The 22,751-nt window shown below is 40.3% G+C and overlaps 1 protein-coding gene across 1 annotated transcript in view; it reads left to right on the top strand.

The window, feature by feature from the left end:
* Positions 1–22,751, top strand: part of CRLF3 (cytokine receptor like factor 3) — a 42,978-nt gene that overhangs the window by 12,395 nt on the left and 7,832 nt on the right. The window contains exons 2-6 of the mRNA XM_060646719.3: positions 2,270–2,477; positions 5,437–5,524; positions 6,016–6,193; positions 8,747–8,969; positions 9,649–9,781. Of these exons, the coding sequence (XP_060502702.1) occupies positions 2,270–2,477; positions 5,437–5,524; positions 6,016–6,193; positions 8,747–8,969; positions 9,649–9,781 (830 nt within the window). The remainder of the gene's footprint in view (positions 1–2,269; positions 2,478–5,436; positions 5,525–6,015; positions 6,194–8,746; positions 8,970–9,648; positions 9,782–22,751) is intronic.

Genomic DNA, 22,751 nt, shown 5'->3' with positions numbered 1-22,751 from the left:
TTATTTCCCTGGTGCTATGTATGTTAGGGCCTGAGTCTTAAAGATCCCACAGGTGACTCATGAAGCAAATCAAGTACATTTTGAATATGGCTCCCTCCCCCCCTTTTTTTTTTTTCTTCAACCTTGGCTTGGGCTAATTTCATAGAAGTTCCTTAGTAACTGCACAGACAGTGATTAACAAACTTAAATTAGAATCTCTCTTTTTCCTTTTTAAAAAAAAATTTTTTTTTTAACGTTTATTTATTTTTGAGACAGAGAGAGACATAGCATGAATGGGGGAGGGCCAGAGAGAGGAAGACACAGAATCTGAAGTAGGCTCCAGGCTCCTAGCTGTCAGCACAGAGCCCGACGCGGGGCTTGAACTCATGGACTGCAAGATCATGACCTGAGCTGAAGTCGGCCGCTCAACCGACTGAGCCACTCAGGCGCCCAGAATCTCTCTTTTTCTTTATGATTTAAGGAATTCTTTGGGATGCCTGGGTGGCTCAGTTGGTTAAACTTCTGACTTTGGCACAGGTCATCATCTCACAGTCTGTGAGCTTGAGTCTGGCATCAGGCTCTGTGCTGACAGCTCAGAGCCTGGAGCCTGCTTCAGATTCTGTGTCTCCCTCTCTCTCTGCCCCTCCCCCACTCATACTCTGTCTCTGTCTCCAAAAATGAATAAACATTTAAAAAAAAATTAAAAAAAAAAAAGGAATTCGTTCACTTCACACATACTATTGTAAGTTAAATTAATGTTGGAAGGAGAAAAAATTATTTCCATGATCCTTCCACTTCATCTAATCGTCAGACTGTCCCTGTATTTTCCTCCCTGTATTTCTTTGTACTCTTTGAGCATAGGCATCTTTTGTTTTTACATGGTTGTGAATATTTCTGGAAAACAATTTTGTATTCTGCTTTTTAAATTTAGTATTAGAGAATAAATGGAAACTTTTTAAATTTCTGTTAACTGTTAAAGTCGTATGCTTTGTGGATTTTCTTGGACTTCAAATGCTCTTGCAAAGATAAAGTTAGCAAAAGGGTTAGAGTATAAATGTAATAATGTCGTTATGAAACTAATATCTGCAAAGTAATTATGTGTTTGCTTTAATTCAAGTTTTTGGCTTTTGTTAGAATTTTCCTATTAAGTGGGAGTGAATTGTGTGTTATCCATATTCTTAAAAAAAAAAAAAAAAAATCTTGTACCTGTATAGACAACTGGTTTGTTTTCAAAATATGTCTGAGCTGTAAAGATTTCCCTGCCCTACCTCCCAGAACAGCAGCTCTTCCTCTGGGCTCTGTGGACCTGAGGGCAGTGTTTCTCAAGAGTCTGGGCTGCAGAATCACAGGTGTGCTTGTGAAACATGAGAACTGTATCCATATACCCCTTCACCCTTCTTGAAGGTTCTGAATCATTAGGTCTGGGATGGAGCCCTACAATCTAAATTATAACAGGCAGCCTACATGATGCTTCTGCAAACCAAGTTTCAGAATTACTGTTTCAGGCAAGCCATGGTTGAAATTTGAGGGAATTTGTAGCTTTGAAATTGAATTAATTTCTTTAGAGCACGTATTATTCATTTTGCTGGGAAGAAGGTCTATAAACCTCTTGTTGAGACTTGCGAAGAGGAACGGGACTCAGAAAGGATGAAAGCGTTGTCCCAGAGGTGTGTTTTCATGAACATTCTCTGCCTTCTGTGAGCCTCTTTGAATTCTAAATAAATTCTTAGTTTTACCACAATGAGGGCATTTTATCCATTAGGTAATTAAAAAAATATATTAATGGCCTTCTAATCTACCTTTTATTTACTACTTTTCAGTAAAATGAACCTTACTCCCCTCCTAATTTAAAATGTTTTTGTACTGAAACATACTGTTGCCAAGAACTACTTTGCGTAGATAATAATACTTTCTAACATTTTTTGGGAACATCAGTGTGCCAGTTATTTTACCAAGTGTAATACATAGATTATTTTTATTTAATCCTTACAGCAACCCCATGAGGTAAGCATTACACTGATTTGACAATTAAGGAAATTGAGGTGTAGAGTGCTTAATTAACGTGACCAAAATTGACGGGGTTTGTGAACGATGGAACCAGGATTTGAGCCCATTCAGTTTTACCTGAAGGCCAGTTTTATGCATTTCTGCAAGTTTGTGCAAATCAGTCACATTTGATTTATCAAGAAATGGAAGATGGTTGTTGTGTAGTGCCTTCAGATTTTGAGTGATGCCTGCCTGTGTATTAGCCTATTCAGAGATTCTGAGTTTTTATGTTCTTCCTTTTCAGATCAAAGAGAGTGCATCCCAGACCAGAGATGTCCTCAAACAGCATTTTAATGACTTAAAGGGAACCCTTGGGAAGCTCCTGGATGAGCGATTGGTGACCCTTCTGCAAGAGGTGGACACCATTGAACAGGAGACCATTAAACCTCTAGATGATTGCCAGAAACTCATAGAGCACGGAGTTCATACCGCAGAGGACTTAGTCCAAGAAGGTGGGAGTCCAGGGAGCCTGTTAAGTGTGGCACATTCAGATTGGCACTTTGTCGATTTCTCAGGGTGCCAACAGGCTTCTTGCCATCTGTGGGGTGCTTAGAATGTTCCTGCCTTAGGATGGTTTGTAATATAGGACAGCAGATACTGTGAGGTATCCCAGGGTGAGTGCAGTTAAAGTGTTAATTATAATTATTTACAAAACAAGGAGTTTTGTAAAACAAAAACAAGGTTTTTCTCAAATGGTTCTATGATAGGGTCTTACTCACTGTTAACACAGTGATTTTAAGGTCCTTTTGAGTCTATTTAAATGTTTTTCAGTGTTCAAATAATTTAATTCCATTGTTAGTTTTAGAAGGTTACAAATTACGATCGGTGTTTACTCCTGAAATCGTAGTAGTTCCATACCTATCTGTAGCCCGTTATTGTGGTTAAAGCATGCCCAGATCTTGCCTTGCTACCTTCCCATCTTCACACCCACCTTCCTCCCTTCACATACTTCTTTGTTGAGTGTATTAATTAAAAAGATCACAGTTCTGCCCTGTGGGGTTCACAGTACAGTGAGAGAGGCATACATGCTGAGAGCAATCTAAGACCCACAGGAGCACAGAAGGGAAAGCCCTTAACTCCGGGAGAGTGTAGGGTAGCTTTCTGTAGGAGGAGTTGCACAGAGGCTTGAAGGAATTCATTAAGCAGACAAAGGAAGAAAGGAGGTAACAGCACAATTTGAAGCAGAAGTAACATCACGAGTGAAGTGAATGGTGTATCAGGGATCTATTGAAGTATTTTAGGCAGCAGAGTTACACAATCAGATTTGAATTAAAAAAAAAAAACAACAACAAAATGGTACTGCCTACAGTTTGGCGACTGTATTGGAGGTCATAAGACTGAGGTAAAAGAGGCCAATTAGGAAGTTGTAGCACTAATCCAGAAAGGAAATGATGAAGGCAATGACAGAGATGATGTGGAGCTGATTTTAAGATTTTTCAGAAAGAGAATTGATGATTTTACTTCTTAGTGAGTGTTGATTACTGGTGATTGTCTGGATATTGGAGGATAAAGGGAAGGCCTTAGGATGACCAAAACCAGCCTGATTTTGGATTACCAGGTGAATTGTGCTGTTTATGGACATAAACAAAGGAGAAGGGTGGGCTTCACTGGGTAGTTGGGCATTCAGTGTGGGGCAAGATGCCCAGAAGGTAGTTGGGAATGTGGCATGTGGCTTAGGAGAGAGATCAGTATGGCAGTATGACAATGATGGTGTATACATCGAGTCTGAATCCATGAGAGTAAGTGAATCATCAAGAGTTAGTGTACAATATTGAGAAGAGAGGGTGCCAGAGGGTAGACGGTGGGGGATGCCAGCATTTAAAGGACAGTTGAGGAAAAAGGAGCCAGAGGAGACTGAATACCACCCATTCTGCATTGAGTGCTGTGAATGGCATGCGATAAAAAGGGTGAGTGGCTAACAAGTCTGTCATTCCAACTGGAAATTCATCCCTTTGTGGTAACATTTAGAATGTGCTATTGGTATTATCTGTAGATGCTAATTACATTTTGTCTTCTCTTCAGTGAGAACTGCTTATTTGACACTGACCCTAGCAGTGCCTTTGAGAAAATGCTTCTTAGTAGGACCACAGAACGTCTTTCCCTGGAGGCTTTGCATTTGGAAACAAACCCAGAAGTAGTTCACAGGTCATCCATCACCCTGAGGACTGAGAAATGTTTTTATTTTAGAAAAGAAATCCTTTGAGGCACAAACTTGTTTGTTACAGCATCTGATGCTTAAATTTTTTTATATTTCAGAAATATTTTGAATTTCAATCTCTTCCTCTCAAGGGATAAAGCCTTACTGATGGAATTTTGAGGACTTTCAGGCATTGTTCAATATGTCTCTGTTTTCCTGTTGGTGAGGGAGAATGTCATGTTATATGGTCCCCAAAAACTTGAGTCACTCCAGGGCACATTCAGATGGAAAGAGTCCCGGTACTGTTTCTTCGGGGTCCTGGAAGGACACAGAAGTTGTCTTTATATAGCTCCTCCTTTTTATTTTTCTGTGGAATAATTTTTTTTTTAATGTTTGTTTATTTTTGAGAGAGAGAGTGTGCGTATGAAAGAGGGAGTGGCAGAGAGAGAGGGAGACAGAGGATCTGAAGCAGGTTCTGCGCTTGAGAGTACAGAGCCTGATGTGGGGCTCAAACTCACTGACCTCGAGATCATGACCTGAGCCAAAGTCAGACGCTTAACCGACTGAGCCACCCAGATGCCCCTCTGTGGAATAATTTCTAATGTGTGATATTCTTTCAGGAAAATAGCTGTATCATTTGACTTTATAAGACCCCGTGCCCTATTCTTCTGTCAGGGTAATACCTGTACTGGCTCCTATTGGAGTTCTGTAAGTCAAGATTCTGTAGGAGAGATGGCAGAGAGTACCTGCACCTTGTCCATTGCATAAAATTGGTTGACAAACTAGGGGCGCCTGGGTGGCTCAGTAGGTTGAGCATCCGACTTCGGCTCAGGTCATGATCTCGAGGTCAGTGAGTTCGAGCCCCGCATCAGGCTCTGTGCTGACAGCTCAGAGCCTGGAGCCTGCTTCAGATTGTCTCCCTCTCTCTCTGCCCCTCCCCCACTCATACTCTGTCTCTCTCTATCTCTCAAAAATGAATAAACGTTTAAAAAAATGTATAAAAATTTTTTCGTTGATAAACGGTATTTGTTTGTTTAGAGCACATTTTTTCATTTCTGGCAAAATGTTACCATCATGTACCCCTTTTCCTCATGAGCTTCACCTTAGAGTCACTTCTAAAATAGTTTCTACTTTTGCTTTTTGGGAATTTGACTCTGGAATCACTTAAGAATTGTTTGTAGGAAAACCAGAGACCCACCTTGACGCGGGTTGTAGTGATTACTTTGTAACAGGACCGTTTTTCACTGTACTTGTTCTCTTATTCCTGATTGTAGGGGAGATCGCCATTCTGGGTGGTGTAGGAGAACAGAATGAAAAACTGTGGAACTTTACCCAAAAGGCCTCACACATTCAGTTGGACAGGTAAAGTAGTTAGTGCCTTCAGGATTTGGTTTTAAGCATTTAAACTGTCTGCTTTTTTTTCCCCTCCCTATTAAAGATTCTGAGTAAGTGTGATAGAGAATATAGATTTCAAGGTCCACTGCCCAATACCAGCATTAGTAGTATGAAATAGCTGTGATTGTAATTTTTGGTATAGTTTTATTATAGATTTTCTTCCATTCTAATGTGTAAGAGAATTGTTAAATTTTAGATATTCTGCACATATTGAAACTGGGTACATTGGATCTTTCAGTATAAAGTTGACAGTGGTGATCCTACCAATTTTCTATTTTGTTGGTTATATTTGCCTGGGAAGAGAATCTTTATGTAACATCTTGCAAAGCCTCTGTTGCCATTGGCATTATTTTCTGGGGGCTTCAGCATCATTATAGTATGTGACTGATTGAAACTCCGCGTCATATTTCTAACTTCCAGTTAAAAGCCTCATAAACACATAAGCTTTGTTTCCTCAGCTTACCAGAAGTGCCTTTACTGGTTGATGTGCCTTGTTTATCTGCTCAGTTGGATGACTCGATTCTGAACATAGTGAAAGACCACATTTTCAAGCATGGAACGGTAGCATCTCGCCCACCGGTACAGATAGAAGAACTAATAGAGAAACCTGGAGGCATCATTGTTCGATGGTGTAAGGTATGTAATTAATTGTAGAAGTGGCTTCAACATTGTGGATTTGAGATTTGAGGGCCTTTAGGATGTTTTTTATTAATTACCTTTGAAGATTTTCTTCTCTTCACAAACAAAAGTCTCTTTGGCTTTACAATTAAAGTCACAGGGAACTTGAATGGAGGTAGCTCTTCCAGTTTGAGATAGTTTTGAAGATGCCTTTAAAAATCTCTGTATCACAACAGTATTTCCCATCACATATTTCCCAAACTTAACCCTTAGTGAGTTGAAGATCTCTCCCGTTTCTGTTTATTACGAAAGTCAAAAGATCGTACTGAATATTGATTGGGTGTCTGATATTTTCTGTTCCACGTTGAACTAATATTTCTGAAATAAAGTTCTTAAAATGTGGTTTTTTCACATTCTCAGCATTGCTGAGAATTTTGTTTGTTAAATCATGTTATGTATATGAGTTACCATATATTTTTTTTTAATTTTTAAAAAGGTTTTTATTTTTGGGAGAGAGAGAGAGTGAGAGAGCATGGGAGGGTCAGAGAGAGAGAGAGAGAGGAGAATCCCAGGCAGGCTCTGCACTGTTAGCACTGAACTGGGCTTGAACTGAGATCATGATCTGAGCCGAAATCAAGAGTTGGACGCTTAACTGACTAAGTCACAGGCGCCCCTGGACATGGTTTCTATCTAAAGTATGGTAACTCGGGGTGCTTGGGTGTCTCAGTTGGTTAAGCATCTGACTCTTGATTTCAGCTCAGTCATGATTTCACCGTTTGTGAGGTCAAGCCCTGGATTGGGCTTGGCATTGATAGCACGGAGCCTGCTTGGGATTCTCTCCCTTTCTCTGTTCCCCTCCCCTGCTTGTGCATGTGCGTGTGCTCTCCCTCTCTCAAAATAAATAAATAAACTTAAAAAAAAAAAAAAAGAAACCATGTCTAAATGGGTCATAAGTGTCTTGGCTGTTGACCGATAAATACATCATTCAGAGTGGGTGCTCATATTCTGGAAATAATTTTCTTAAATGGGTTTTCTAATGAAGCCTTATTAATAGAAAAAAAAAAGAGAGGTTTTTGTTCGTTCAAAACAAAGACTGTCATTCCATTTTTATTCTTTTGCCTGTCAGTGGACCTAGAGTTTCCAGTTTTTTGCTATAAACGTAGTATTATTCATGTTTCCTTGTGTACATGTGTAAGATGTTTTTCTTAAGTGTATACCCAGTAAAATTATGAGGTCTTAGAGTATAGGATCCATACTCTGCTAGATAATACTAAGTTCTCTTTAATGTGATTGTACCAGTGTTTCCACCAGCAGTATATGAGTTCCTGTTACTCTGCATCCTGACCAATACTTGGCTTTGTCAGACTTCGTATTTTTGCCGATATGGTATCTCATTTTGGTTTTATTTATTTCTTTATTATTTATTTTTTTCTATATCTTTTTTTTTTTTTTAAGAGTGAGTGTGTGCATATGCGTGGGAGGGGCAAAGGGAGAAAGAGAGAAAGAATCTTAAGCAGGCTCCACATCCAGCACCATCTCACCACTGTGACATCACAACCTGAGCCGAAATTAACAGTCGGACGCTTAACCGACTGAACCACCGCACCGGGCACCCATCATTTTGGGTCTATAAATTTTTTTTAATGTTTGTTTATTTCTGAGAGATAGAGACAAAGAGAGGGCAGGGGAGGGGTAGAAGGAGAGAGAGTGAGACACAGAATCTGAAGCAGGCTTCAGCCTTTGAGCTGTCAGCACAGAACCTGATGCGGGGCTCGAAACCACAAGCCAGGAGATCATGATCTGAGCCAAAGTCGGGTGCTTAACCAACTGAGCCACCCAGGCACCTCCCTCATTTTGGTTTTAGATTTCATTGTCCATGTTACAAATTTGGTTGAGTATTTTTATATATTTTTGGTTGCTTATATTTTAATTCTATAGAATGTTTATTTTGGTCTTTTGTCCATTTCCTTATTGGGTGGTTTTTAAGTTTTAGTAGTCTTTTATATATTCTAGATATTAATTCTCTTGGTTATATGAATGATGTAGTTGTGGGGTTCTTTCTTTATTTAATTTTAATTTAATTTAATTTTTGTTATTTTAGAGAGAGCGAGAGAGCGTATACTAGTGAGGGAGAGGCAGGGTTGGGGGTCGGGAGAGAGTCCCAAGCAGGCTCCACAGTTAGCATGGAGCCTGACATGGGGCTCGATCCCATGACTCTGGGATCATGACCTGAGCCGAAATCACGAGACGCTCAACCAAATGAACCACCCAGGTGCACCTAGTTGTAGGATTCTTATCTTTGAATTTTGAATACTTTACCTTTGGCTTTATTGTATAGAAAACATACAATTCTTCAAAAGAAGGGTTTTCTAAATCAGACTGGGAAGTGTACAACAATATGGCTCAATAAAGGAAAGAAGGGAAATAATGATGGCATATTTTCTGTGACCTTCCTGTGAATAGCCCACATTCAGTACATGGGCTTCTGTGCTTGGCCCAAGAGTTCTTAAGCCATGATGCTGAGAGAAAATATTTCCTGATTTTTACCTAACATAAAGCCTTTCTCCTTAGGTGGATGACGACTTTATAGCCCAAGATTACAGGCTCCAATTCCGCAAATGCACTTCAAATCACTTTGAGGATGTGTATGTAGGCTCTGAAACTGAGTTCATAGTATTGCACATAGACCCCAACGTTGATTATCAGTTCAGAGTCTGCGCCCGAGGAGATGGCCGACAGGAGTGGAGTCCTTGGAGCGTCCCCCAAATGGGTCACTCCACGTTGGTGCCTCATGGTATGCTGTTGCCTTCTCACTCCTGAAGCTTCACTGTGTATCAGACCACTTGTACCTGTTCCGTCAGCACACTGACAACCACATTTGCTGACAGTAAAACCTGAATTGATGAGAAAAACACGGAAACTGCCCTGTTCAAATTACTTCATGTGACTTTTGAGAAATTTTCATCAGTTCTTCTCTCCAGAGTCCAAAAATAGTGCCAGGCAGGATTATTAGCGTTCCCTAAATCCAAGGACTTAAGTATTGCATCAGAATACTGATTTTTCAAATGAATGAGTATCAGGATGGAGGTCTTAGGATTTGAAATTGGTCTCTCCTAAAAAGACAAAACAAAATGAAATTGGTCTCTCCTGTATTACTACCTTAAAACATTTGGACTTATTTGTTAACTAGTTCTTAATCAGGTTGGAATAAGCTCAAACAGTTATGCTTCACCCTGATTTTATGAGGTAGGAGAGAGCTCTCACTTGATCTTCCATGCCACAATAGACTAGCATGTGTTTCGTGGTTTGTAGGGTTAACCAGGATACCCTGTCACTGCCTCTCTTCTTTTATGGAACTTGCCCATGACCCCTAAGAGCAGCCTCTTCTGCTTCCAAGTTTTATTTAATGTGTCAGTATTGAAGATACTCCTCACAGGGTTTCAATAATTTCAATATTTTTGCTTTTTAAAAAGAGTGGACAGCTGGCTTTGAGGGCTACAGCCTGAGTAGTCGAAGAAATATAGCCCTCCGGAATGATTCTGAATCCTCAGGTGTCCTCTACTCCAGCGCTCCGACTTACTTCTGTGGGCAGACATTGACATTCAGGCAAGTGGATATTACAGTATCTGTTATGCCTTAGGCAGCAGAGCGAAGTGCATAGAACATACATGAGCTTTGGATTCAAAGTAGACCTGAATTTACTTCGTCATTTGTAGGGAGAGTTACTCTGGGGAGAGTTCCTCATTTCTCTCTGCTTTGGTTTTCTCATATGTGTTCATAGGGTTATTACGAAGGTGAACTAAGATAATGTATATAAGATGTCTCGCTTATGCTTGATACATAGCACGTACTTACGTTTGTCTCTTTTCTTGGGAGATAGAGGTAAGTAGACTACCTCTCAGAAGTCTGTCTTAGGGGCGCCTGGGTGTCTTGGTCAGTTGAGCATCCCACTCTTGATTTCAGCTCAAGTTGCGATCTCAGGGTTCGTGAGATCGAGCCCTGTGCTGGGTTCTATGCTGACAGCACAGAGCATGCTTGGGGTTCTCTCTCTCTCTCAAAATAAGTAGGTAAACTTTTTTAAAAGTCAATCTTAAAAAATCAGAGGCCAAGAATTTTTTTCCTTTATGAATGAATATGAGCAAGTCTCTGTGAAAGACAACCTGCTGGTGTAAACATAATGAGAATTACATACATAATGTATGTGATGTGTATAATTCTCTGTAAAATAGAACTGAAAGCAAACTCTTCTGCCACCAATCATTTTTCTGTTTCTTCATCCATGTCTTCCTGTATTAGAACAATTTCCTTGTTTTCATGTTATCTGAGATGCGTTCTCTATAGTCCTATTTCTGAATAGGTCCTGCTAGAAACCAAAGCCCAGTTTTGATTTGGAAAAGCAGGGTAGCCAACTCTTCTCTAAGTTTTAAGTCCAGATCATCAGATTTTATGGTGAATCGTTGCTTAGAGTTTCTGTTGTTCTCAGTCCTTTGTCATATGAAGCTTGGAGAGTATCTGAAAGCTTTATGTAAGCCAATATGGCCATGTTCTCCCCCAGCCAAATCATCTTAACAGCAGTTCTCACAATATACTGGTTTATGCTTTGTCTCATTTTAAAAAAATTTTTAATGTTTATTTTTGAGAGAGTGAGTGAGTGAGTGGGGGAGGGGCAGAGGAGACACAGAATCTGAAGCAGGCTCTAGGCTCTAAGCTGTCAGCACAGAGCCCAATGTGGGGCTTGAACCCACAAACCGCAAGATTGTGACCTGAGCCGCAGTCAGAAGCTTAACTGACTGAGCCACCCTGCTCATTTTTGACACCTCCTCTCACACCTTAGGTTTTGAACAATGACTTAATAACCAGAAAGATACCAACAGAGAGAGAGGGAGAGAGAGAAATGAGTCTATTACCTGAAGTCCTCTTAGTTACTCCCTAAAGGGGAGTTCATGAGTTTTGTTTGCTAACAAACTCTTTTTCATCTTATATCCTTTGTTTATAGAAATACTGCCATTAGTGAATCTCTGGAGAACAATGTGCTCCTGTGTAATGATAGGGCTTCCTGAGTTGATAGATTCAGGTCTGATATCTCAGACAGTAAGAATAGTACTCGTAGTAATAATAACTGCAGTTGATAATTAAATGACATTTATTACATGCGAGGTACTATTTTAAGCACTTATATTCATTTCTTTGTTTTCTAAGTTTATTTATTTGAGAGAGAGAGGTGGGGGGCAGAGAGAGAGAGAATCCTAAGCACTGCATGGTCAGTGCAGAGCCAGATGCGGGGCTTGAACTCATGGAACCATGAGATCATGACCTGAGCTGAAACCAGGACAGACGCTTACCTCACTGAGCCACCTAGGTGCACCTATATTCATTTGATTCTTACAATAACCCAATAAAATAGGTATAGCTACCCATTTTAGGGATGAGGATATCAAGGCACACAGAAGTTAAGTCACTTACCCAGTGTCACATAACTGGTAAATGGCATAGCTAGTCTGTATTGTTTGTTTTTGTCTTCTTCACAGGAGAATAAATGTGATTGTAGTTAGTGTTGAAATGTACAGTTTCTCTGTCAGTATCCTTAGCTCTTTTCCTTTTCCCTCTTCTGTGACCATTTCCCCCCCAGTGATGGTGACCTGATGCTCTCCTGCTTTTAAATGCTTCCTCTGTGAACACAGGGGGAGGTCTGATAGATGGTGTACTTAGGTTTGTTTCTTATGTCATTCAGTAAATATTTAAGATGTTGGAAATGACCCAAACTGGTGTCACTCTACTCACTATCTGTGGACCATGACCTGACATTTAGTAGTCCTCAGTAAACCATTTGTTCCTTCCTCCTTTTCCAAAGATGTCTGACCGGGCCCCACTTGGCAGAGTGATTAACCGAAACTTAGTTCAGCTCAGTATTATTATAGCCAGACCCTTGCATTTTTGTCATTTTTCCTTTGAATGTGGAAAGAAAATACCTTCTCTCCGTGTTAAAAGCAATTGCAGGCATCAGCAGCTAAGTTAGAAGATGTGAGAGATGGGGGGCACCTCCTCTGTATAAGGGGGGAACAGATGGGCCAACTTGACTAAAGGTAAACTTTATTCAGTTTTTTGAGGGTGTTGGAAGGCCTTGCAGTTAGAGGGAAGGTTATAGTCCTGTAGGCCCTGCCCTGTTGCTCCCCCCAGTCTATTCCTGATGAAGTTGCCGGAATGTGTAGAGCTGCGGAAGCCAAGAAACCTGTTACTGGCGGGCTCCGTCAGTCTCTAGAGCCCTGTCTCATTTGGTGGCCAGGTCTGCAAAGCAAACTCCTCCTGCTAGGCCTCTCCTTGATTTCCTGCCTGAACATTCCTGCTCTCCCTCTCCTTGCTTCTAAGATTTCCTGATCTTCCTGTTTTTTTAACCATATTTTTACTTTCTTTTCTCTACCACTTCCTTTCTTTAAAACAGCTTCTTTTCAAACAGCCTTCCTTAATCCTAGTAGCCTAGGAGGTTACTGTCTTCTTTTATAGATGAAGAGACCAAAGCACAGGGAGTACATGACTTGTCACTATTTAGATCCTGCCAGTCTAGCCCTAAAAGTCGGTGCTTTTACCCACTGTGCTATCTGCCTCCCACAAGTCACATGTGGTGGTAAATCAAGGGGCAGTAGGCTGGCTATTTATTGTTATACACTTTCTCTTTTAAAGAACATAAAAAGTTAATGTTACAGTTAGCATTATCAATTGCTGTGTAACAAATCACCCCAAAACTTAGAAGCTTAAAACAGCAATAGTCATTTATTTTGCTCAGGAAACTGCAATTTGCAGAGTGTCAAGGACAGCTCATCTCTGCTTGCTTGTCGGTAGCTGCAGTAGTTTGATTAGGGATGGTGGATCTACTTTCCAGATGGCTCACTCACATGACTGGCAAATTAACCCTGGTTCTGTGTGCCTGTCTGTGTAGGCCTGTCCATGGGCTGCTTGGGCTTCCTCACAGCATGGTCGCTGGGTTCTAAGAATGAGCATCTCAGGAGATAGGAAGTAGAAGCTGCAGAGGCTGTCACTTTTTAAGGCCTGGGCCTAGAAATTGGCATAGTGTTAACTTTACCACATTCTATTGTACATTCACAGAGTCTAGATCCCAGGAAGGGAATAGACCCCACTTCTTGATGGGAGAAGTGTCAAAAAATTTGGAGGCTTTATCTTAGAAATGGCATGGTCGATAGCTGTAAGAAAGGGGTCGCTTGGGATATGTGAATTTGGTTTAATGCTTGCCTTTGGTTAAGCATTAGCATTACCTTTTCTGAATAAATTTAAGCTTGAGGGGATCTTTCTTTTCTGTATAAGGCTGGTCTCTGTCATTACCAGGTGTATTTTCAGTACTAATTGTTAGCCCAACAGGTCATAGTTGAATTAAGAAGTTAATTTGTTTTGGGGCGCCTAGCTGGCTCAGTAGGAAGAGTGTGCAACTCTTGATCTCAGTCATGAGTTTGAGCCCTCATTGAATATAGAGATTGTATAAATGAATAAACTTTTTTTTTTTTTTTAAAGAAGGTAATTTGTTTTTTATTAGTCTTTGAAATCTTGTCGGTTCCTCCTTTTATAGAGACAGAATGCTCTGTCCTAGGGAGAATACAGCTTTGCTGGGTTTTGTATTTTGCCAAAGTGGTCCCCTCTAGAGATATGATATGTAGACCTTTCAGGTTGGAATTTGGCTTTTATGACAGATGTGGAGAATGCCAGACAGAGAGTTTTCCCCACAAACTCTTGATTATGTACATTTGAATGAGATAAGATAGCTCCTTTCCTAAATAGATCTCTTTTAGGATTCTATACCCTAGTTTTTAGTTTGTCTGTAGGTGGAGGGTTACATGAAATCCAGAAGGTGTATCTACTCTGAAGTGTTCACATATAGCAACTCTTCCAAATAATCTAAGGAGTATTTCTTGGACCTTTTTCCTGTCCATACTCTTTCTTTGTTAAACTACTTTATTATTTATTATTTTTTAAATATTTAATCTGTACATCCAATGTAGGGCTTGAACTCATAACCTGAAATCAAGAGTCACGTGCTCTTCCAACTGAGCCAGCCAGGCCCCCCTAAAATGACTTAAAAAAATTTTTTTTTTAATATTTGTGTTTGAAGGAGAGAGAGACAGAGTGTGAGCAGGGGAGGGGCAGAGAGAGAGGGAGACACAGAATCTGAAGTGGTCTCCAGGCTCTGAGCTTTCAGCACAGAGCCCGATGTGGGGCTCAAACTCACGAGCCATGAGATCATGACCTGAGCCAAAGTCGGAAGCTTAACCGACTGAGCCACCCAGGTGCCCCTAAAATGACTTTTTTTTAAATGTAAGGACAGTTCTCCTTATCAACTGTAGTCTTTGAATGAGGCTAATCATTTCCTTCAGCCTTTACTCCATTCAGATGGTATTTACATAAAGTACTTGGTATTGCCGTGAGTGTAAAGTTTAGGAAGAAAAAAAACCCCAGAATCTTTGATTAATCGTAGAGTAAGCAGTTTATAAATTAGTATAAGGAAGATCCAAGCTACTCTGCAATACAGAGGGAGGAAAAGTTACTTCTAGATGAGGGGTTGATGAGGCTTAGTGCAGGTAGAGGTGGACAGTTCAGGTGGGGAAACAAAGCAAGAATCAAAGATACAGAGTAGAAAAAGTACAAATAGCAAGTCATGAGTCTGGATCGGGTTAATAGAGATAGGCACTATAGTCAGAGGATCCCAGGAAAGTAGGCTATACTTTTGAACAGGCTGCATATATTTCTTTTTTACTTCCTCAAAGAAATACCCTTTTGAAGGTCGCCTGTGGCCATTTACAAGGAGGATATTTGACACTGCATACGGAGATCTCCCCACCCCCCCAACAAAGGCCTCACCAAGTGAAGTTTACGTTTTCATTCTCTTGGGGAGGGAGACATGCTCTCCTTTTTACTTTTCATGAATTCACAAGTTGAGCTAGATGGTACAAAATAATAATGGTCAGCTAACATTTGTTGAGCTTTGCTGTGTGTTCTTTTTTTTTTTTAAGTTTTTAAATGTTTATTTACTTTTGAGAGAGAGGGAGAGACAGAGGCATGAGTGGAGGAGGGGCAAAAAGAGGAGACACAGAATCTGAAGCAGGCTCCAGGCTCTGAGTTGCCGGCACAGAGCTGGACATGGGGCTTGAACTCACAGACTGTGAGATCATGACCCAAGCCGAAATTGGACGCTTAAACAACTGAGCCACCCGGGCGCTCCTAGTTCTTAAGGACTTAATGAGTTAATATCTATAAATCCTCATTACATCCTCATCAGGTAGACACATTTTATAGATATGGAAACTGAGATGTAAAAAGATTAAGTGACTTGCCTGAGGTTGTGCCAGTTGTTTATAGTGGGGCCGAGATTCAAATCTTGACAGTCTAGCCCCGTAGGCCTCTATTCCGACTTAGTGAGGTGAAAGGTCGTTGGAGGGTGTTGAGCAAACGAATGACATCACCTGATACATGTTTTACAGGCCATTGTGGCTGCTGTGGGGAAAATAGTCTGTGAAGGGTATGGGTACAGGCAGGGAGACCAGTCAGGAGACTGTAACAGTAATCTTGGTGAGAGTGAATGGTGGCTTGGACTAGGATGGAACAGTGGAGGTAACAATAAATGGTCAGAATCTGGATATATTTTGAAGGAAGGACTGGCAGGATGTGTTGCTTGTGGGACGTGAGAAAGAAGGGAGTCCAGTGTGACCTCAGGGCTTTTGGTCTGAGTAACTGTTGACATAGAATTGTCATTTACTGAGGTATGTAAGAGGCAATTAGAGTGTGTTTCTGAGTGAATATCAGTTTGTTCTTTCACAAATTAGTAAGTTTGAGTTCCTTACTGCACATACAAGTAAAGATGTGGATAGACAGCTGGATACAGAAATCTGGAATTGAGTGGAGAGACCCAGGCTGGAGATACTAACTTGAGAGTTTTTAGATTGTAGATGAGTATTTAATTTAAAGCCATGAGACTGGGTGAGATCAACCAAGGAGTGAGTGTAGACAGAGAACATTGAAGGGTTGTAACATTTAGCGGCTGGGGAGGGAAGAAAGCCATCAAAGGACTCTGAGGAGGAGGAACCAGTGGATGCGGTGTCCTAGAAGTCAAGTGAAGGAAGTGTTTCAAAGAGGAGGTAGTGTGGGCTCAGTCATGTCAGACGGCACTGATCCACCAGGTAAGAAAAAGACTGAGAATTGACTTCTGGGTTTGCAGTGTGGATGTCTGTTGGTGACCTGACATGAACGGTTCCAGGGACGTTGTGGAGAAGCCTTGGTGAGAGGGCTCAAAAGAGACCATGAGAGCTTCTGCGACCAGTGCCTATGTGGTGGCACCTTAGTTTTGAATCTTTTCCACTCACAGAAACTTTTTGGAGTAATAAGGAGAATAGAGGTAGGAGGACCCGTGAGTGCTTTTTCAACAAAACTAAGATACAGAAAACTCAATTCCAAATTAGGTCTAAAGACTTCCGAAGCCGCAGATAGGCAGGAAGTCCACTGAGGAAATCATGACAGTTTGCTGAGGGGAAAAAAAAAAAAAAAAATGATTAGCGTGGAGGTGCCGATCGTAGAAATCTCCAAATATTCAATCCCGAAAGGAGAAGGCCCCACCCTGGAGACTGTAAATAGGGCTAGGACTGAACAGTGCCTCAGTGCTCTGATTGAGGAAGCAGAGAGAAAAGATGTGGAAAATGCCTGAGCAAGTTTAAAATGCTTGATCTTAAGCAAGTGGTGACCATGGTCAGTGGTCTGTGAAGCAGCCTTTGAAGAAACCACAGAAGCTGAAGTCTGGCAGTAGAAGCTGTTTCGAAACACATTAGGTCTTGAGTGTCAGAGGAGACAGGACTAATAGAGGAGCCACATTATGAGGCAGTGTATTTCTGCAGCAGTGGGGGGATGACAGGCCACAGAGCTGTAAAGCTGAGAGTTACCCGGGTTTCCCACCCACCCCCTTCATCCCTCCTATTACAGGAACCCGATGCATTAATACGAGCAACACGAAGTGAATGTCCACGGTATCTATACAAAGATAGGATAAGGGAAAGAAATGAAAAAGATCGGCAAATCTTTTCTATAGATAATGAAACCCCAGCAAAAATAATTGCCAGAAACGAAGAGAAAACTGTATTCAGTGTTTCAACCTTAATTAAAAAAAAAAAAATTAATCACAGTTATGAAGGAAGATTACAAAGATTAAATACAAGAACTCAGGGAAGAGATGGCTGAATAGCAGGAGGTGATGCACAGAGAGCAGGAATCTATGAAATGCTAGCTGCCAGAACTTAGCAGAGAGATAGAAGAAAAAGGCACTATTTCAGAAATCAAGACCAAATTACAAGAAGCACAAAGGAGATTGATAGCATGGGAAGCAGGGACAGTAATGAAAAATGAGCAAAGTGAAACAAAAATCAAAAAGGGATTCAAGAGAAAATGAAAGAAAAGAGATAAGCAAAAAGAGATCCAGCAAATGTAATTAGAGGCCCTGAGAAAGGAAATCAGAACCGTGGGAACATAACACCTTAAAATACAATTCAAGAAACATTTCTGAAAGTTTCTATTTCTAATTTATCTTGATTTTTTAAAATCAGTAATGGCTGTAGAACTTTGTTACGTATCTTCTCTGCATCTCTCTGCCCACTCTCAAACTCTTACTGCAGTGATGTGCACCAGGAGATGTTCTTTTTTTTTTTAATGTTTGTTTATTTTTGAGAGAAAGAATGCACGTGCACACACACGGGGGTGGGGCAGAGAGAGAGGGGGACAGAGGATCCCAAGTGGCCTCTATGCTGGTAGCAGAGAGCCCAGTGGGGGGCTCCAACTCACAAACCATGAGACCATGACTTGAGCTGAAATCGGACGGACGCTGAGCCACCCAGGTGCCCTGTGAATAGGTGTTCCAATGTTAAATTAACTCTGCATTCCTGGGATAAATCCTACCTGATGGTATTGCTTTCTGTTTCACAGTACTGGTTTGAATTTGGTGCTATTTTTATTTTTTTTAATTTAATCTATATTCATGAATGAAATTAGCCTGTAATTTTTCTCTTACAATTTGTGTGTCAAGATTATAAGAGCCTCATGAAATAATTGGGTGATCTTTCCTCCCTGTTTTCTTTCTGTTTTTTTGTTTTGTTTCATTTTTTAATTTTACGTGATAGATTATCTCTTCCTTGAAGGTTTCATAAAGCAGTCTGGATCAAGTAACGTTCTTATATGTATATGGGCAGTTTTTTCACTTTTTAAAATTTTACGGAAGTAAAAATCAGTCTTGGGGTGCCTGGCTGGCTCAGGTTGTGAGTGCAGCCCCCACATTGGGTGTAGAGCTTATAATTAAAAAAAAAAAGTCGGGGTGCCTGGGTGGCTCAGTCAGTTGAGCATCTGACTTCAGCTCAGGTCATGATCTCACAGTTTGTGGGTTCGAGCCCCACATCCAGCTCTGTGTTGACAGCCTGGAGCCTGCTTCGGATTCTGTGTCTGCCTCTCTCTCTGTGTACCGCCCGCCCCCCCCCCCCCCCCCCCCGCCCCGGCTTGCACTTGTCTCTGTCTCTCTCTCTCACTCTCAAAAATAAACATGAAAAAGAAAAGTCTTTTTGTAGTACAGTTCTGAGTTTTGACAAATGTGTTGAGTCATGTATCCGCTGCCACAATCAGGTACAAAACAATCTCATCACTTCGTAATATTCCCTTGTGTTATCTCTTGTGTTAACCCCGCCTCTCCCTGTCAACTACTGATTTGTTTTCTGTTTGTATAATTTTGCCATTTCAGAATGTCCTACAAATGGAGTGATATATTAATAATATGGAGTTCTCTCCCTCTATTATATATGTATGTAGTATGTGCAGTTTAGTCCTTTATTATTATTTTATCGTGTGGATATATCAGTTTATTTACTAGTTGAAAGACATGAGTTGTTTCCAATTTGGGGCCATAAGAAAGCCTCTTTAAACATTTGTCTACAGGTTTCTCTGTGAACACAAGCTTCCATTTCTCTTAAGTAAATGAATATCTTCGATGGCAATTGCTGGGTCATACTGTGTTTACTTATCTGTCTAATGAACTGTCAAACTGTGTTCCAGAATGGCTGTAACCATTTTACATTCCCTCCAGCACATATGAGATTTTCAGTTGTTCTTCATCCTTGTTGGTATTTGGTATTGTCAGTTGTATTGGTTCTTCTTTTCTTTTTCTTTTTCTTTTCTTTTTTTTTTTTTTTTTTTTTTGAGAGAGAAGGAGAGCAAACACACAAGTGAGCAGGAGAGAGGGGCAGGGGAGATGGAGAGAAAGATCTTATGCAAGCTTCATGCCCAGTGCAGAGCCCCATTTCGAGCTCAATCTCACAAACATGAGATCATGACATAAGCCAAAATCATGACTTGGATGCTTAAGACTGAGCCACCCAGGTTCTCCATTTGTGCTTTTTTTTTTTTTTTTTAAGTTTGTTTATTTATTTTGAGAGCCAGAGAGCAGGGGACAGAGAGAAAGAATCCCAAACAGGCTCTGCCCTGTCCGCACAGAGCCCGATGATCACGGTCGTGATCTTGAACCATGAGATCATGACTTGAACCAAAATTAAGAGTTTGATGCTTAACCAACTGAGCTCCAGGCGTCCCCACTTTTGGCTGTTAAGTTCAGCTAGTCTATATCATGTAGTTGTACCTCACTGTGGTTTTAATTTTCTTTTCTTTGATAGCTAAAAGATAGCATCTTTTCATGTGTTCACTTATTGGCCATTTATGTATCTCCATTGGTGAAGTGTCTTTTCAGGACACTTGTCTGTTTAAAAAGATTTTTTTTATTACTGAAATTTGATGAATATAAGGTTTTGTTAAGTATATGTCTTGAAAATATTTTTTAGCAGTCTGAGGCTTTTAGCAATGTCTTTTGTGGAGAAGTTGTTAATTTTGATGAAATACAATTCACCAGTTCATCTAGTACTTTTGGTGTTGTATCCAAGAAATCTTTGCCCAAATGCAAGGTCATAAGGTCTCCTATGTTTTCTTCTAGACACTTTATATTTTTAAATTTTACATTTAGATCTCTGAGCTATTTTGAGTTACTTTTAGTATAATGTGTGAAATATGAGTTGAATTGTGTTTGTTTTGCATCTGGTCCAGTAGTCCCTGCACTATTTGTTGAAAAGACTGTCCTCTATCCATTGAACTGCCTTTCACCTTTGTCAAAAATCAGTTGACAGTGTGGGGAACTTTTTCTGGACTGTTTCATTGATTTATGTGTTCTCCTTTCCCAGAACTAAAATCTTGATTACTGTAGCTTTATAGTAAGTCATCAAATCAAGTAATGTGATTTTTTCCAACTTTATTCTTTCTTTATTTTGGTTATTCTGGTTCCTGTGTCTTTCTATTTAACTTTAGATTCAGCTTGTCCATTTCTAAGAAAAATTTTTTTCCTGGGATTTTGATTGAGATTGCCTTGAATGTATAAATCAGTTTGGGAGTAATTGGTATTTTAATATTCTGATTGTTCCAATCTATGGATATGGTATATTTCTTTCTTTCCTTTTTTTTTTTTTTTTTTTTTGAGAGTAAGTGAGCTTGAGTAGAGGAGAGGTGGAGAGAGAGGGAGAGAGAAAATCCTAAGCAGGCTTGGCACTGTCATCGCAGAGTGTGATGCAGGGCTCAGTCTCACAGACCATGAGATTATGACCCAAGCCGAAATCAAGAGTTGGTTCAACCAACTAAGCCACCCAGGCACCCCTGGTTATGGTATATTTCTTAATTTAGTTTCTTTTTTTTAAGACAACATTTTGATTTTATTGTTTAACTTTTTTTAATGTTTATTTATTTTTGAGAGACAGAGACAGAGCACAAGTGGGGGAGGGCAGAGAGAGGAAGATACAGACTCTGAAGCAAGCTGAAGGTTCTGAGCTGCCAGTCGGCACAGAGCCGGATGCGGGGCTCGAACTCACGAAACCATGATACCATGACCTGAGCCAAAGTCAAATGCCTAACCAACTGAGCCACCTCAGCCACCCAGGTGCCCCAATTTGGTTTTTTAAACGATGTCTTTCATCAGTATTTTGTCATTTCTCTCTCTTTTTTTTTTTTTTTTTTTTTGCCTCATCACACTGGCTAGGAAGTATGATTCTGAATAGCAGTGTTGAAAAAAAGCCTTCAGTCTTTCACATTAAGTATGAATGGTAGCTGTAGGTTTGAGGGCTTTTTAAGACTTGTTTTTTTATATAAATTATGTTTTTTACATTTATTAATTTTGAGAGAGAGGGAGAGAGAATGTGTGCAGGGGAGGGGCAGAGAGTGAGGGAGGGAGAGGATCCCAAGCAGGCTCTGTGCTAACAGAGCAGAGCCTGACATGGGGCTTGGATCTCACGAACTGTGAGATCATGACCTGAGCCAAAATCAAGAGTTGGGTGCTCAACTGACTGAGCCACTTGGGTACCCCTAAGATTTTATTTTTAAGTAATCGCTACACCCATCATGGGCTCCCACTTAAAACCTCGAGATCCAGAGTTGCATGCTCTCCTGACCGAGCCAGCCGGGTGCACCAGGTTTTTTGTAGATACCTTTTATCAGGTTAAGAAAGTTCCTTTCTGGTTGTGGTTTGCTGAGAATTTTATCCATAAATGAGTGTTTCATTTGGTCTAGTTATTTTTATACATCTATTAAGGTAATCAGTTTTTTTTCTGTTAATATGGGGAATTACAGTGATAGATTTTTGAACATTGAACCAGCTTTACATTCCCCAGAGAAACTCCACTGAGTCATGTGCTATTCTTTATATATACTTTAGCACTAAATTTGATTTTTAATATATATATATTTTTTAATATAGGGGATTTTTATGTCTCTTCATGAGAGAGATATTTGTCTTTTTTGCTTACGATGTCCTTGGTTTTGGTTTTGGCTAACCTCACAAAGTGAGATGGGGAAGTGTTTCTTCCTCTTTTGTGTCCAGAACTGTTTGTGTAGAATTGGTATTATTTCTTCCTTAAGTGTTTGGTAGAGTTCACCAGTTAACCATCCTAGAATTTTCTTTGTTGGAAGATTTCCAATTTCTATAATAAAGGACTATTCAAGTTACCAGTTTTGTTTTGAGACAGGATAAAAGCTATTTTAGGATTTGTATGGTAAGGAACGTATCTCTATTTCAAATATATTTCAAAAATCCTTCTTTGCCATGACTTGACAAGGCATCCCTTCTTTCTCTTACTCCTGACGTGTCAAGCCGTGCCATGACCCTCTTTGTCGACACACAGCTCATTCTCTCTTCTTGGGCCAGTCTTCCTGTTAGTGACACACAGACTGACTGGCTATGTTCTGGAAGCACTTGCAGGCCTCCCAGCAGTGTGTGAGGTACTCATGTCGCTGCAGACCTGGCTGTTTTTATTCCATCTGCAGCTGCTAGGCCAAAACAAAAACTTTATTTTATTTCTTCTGTTTATCATAAAGCTGGGTATTTTTCATATATTTCTTAGCGACGCAACTGAAGTTTTGGATTTTTGTCCAAGCAGTCACTGTGAAGAAAAAAGTTTGAGGTTGTATAATAAAAAGAGTGTCACTTAAACGCAAAGTTAGCCAAAGTGCAGAATAATAGGGATAA

This window comes from Panthera onca, chromosome E1 (assembly GCF_046562875.1).
Source record: "Panthera onca isolate mPanOnc1 chromosome E1, mPanOnc1 haplotype 2, whole genome shotgun sequence".
Classification (NCBI taxonomy): domain Eukaryota; kingdom Metazoa; phylum Chordata; class Mammalia; order Carnivora; family Felidae; genus Panthera; species Panthera onca.
This window is presented reverse-complemented; position numbering and strand designations above follow the sequence as displayed.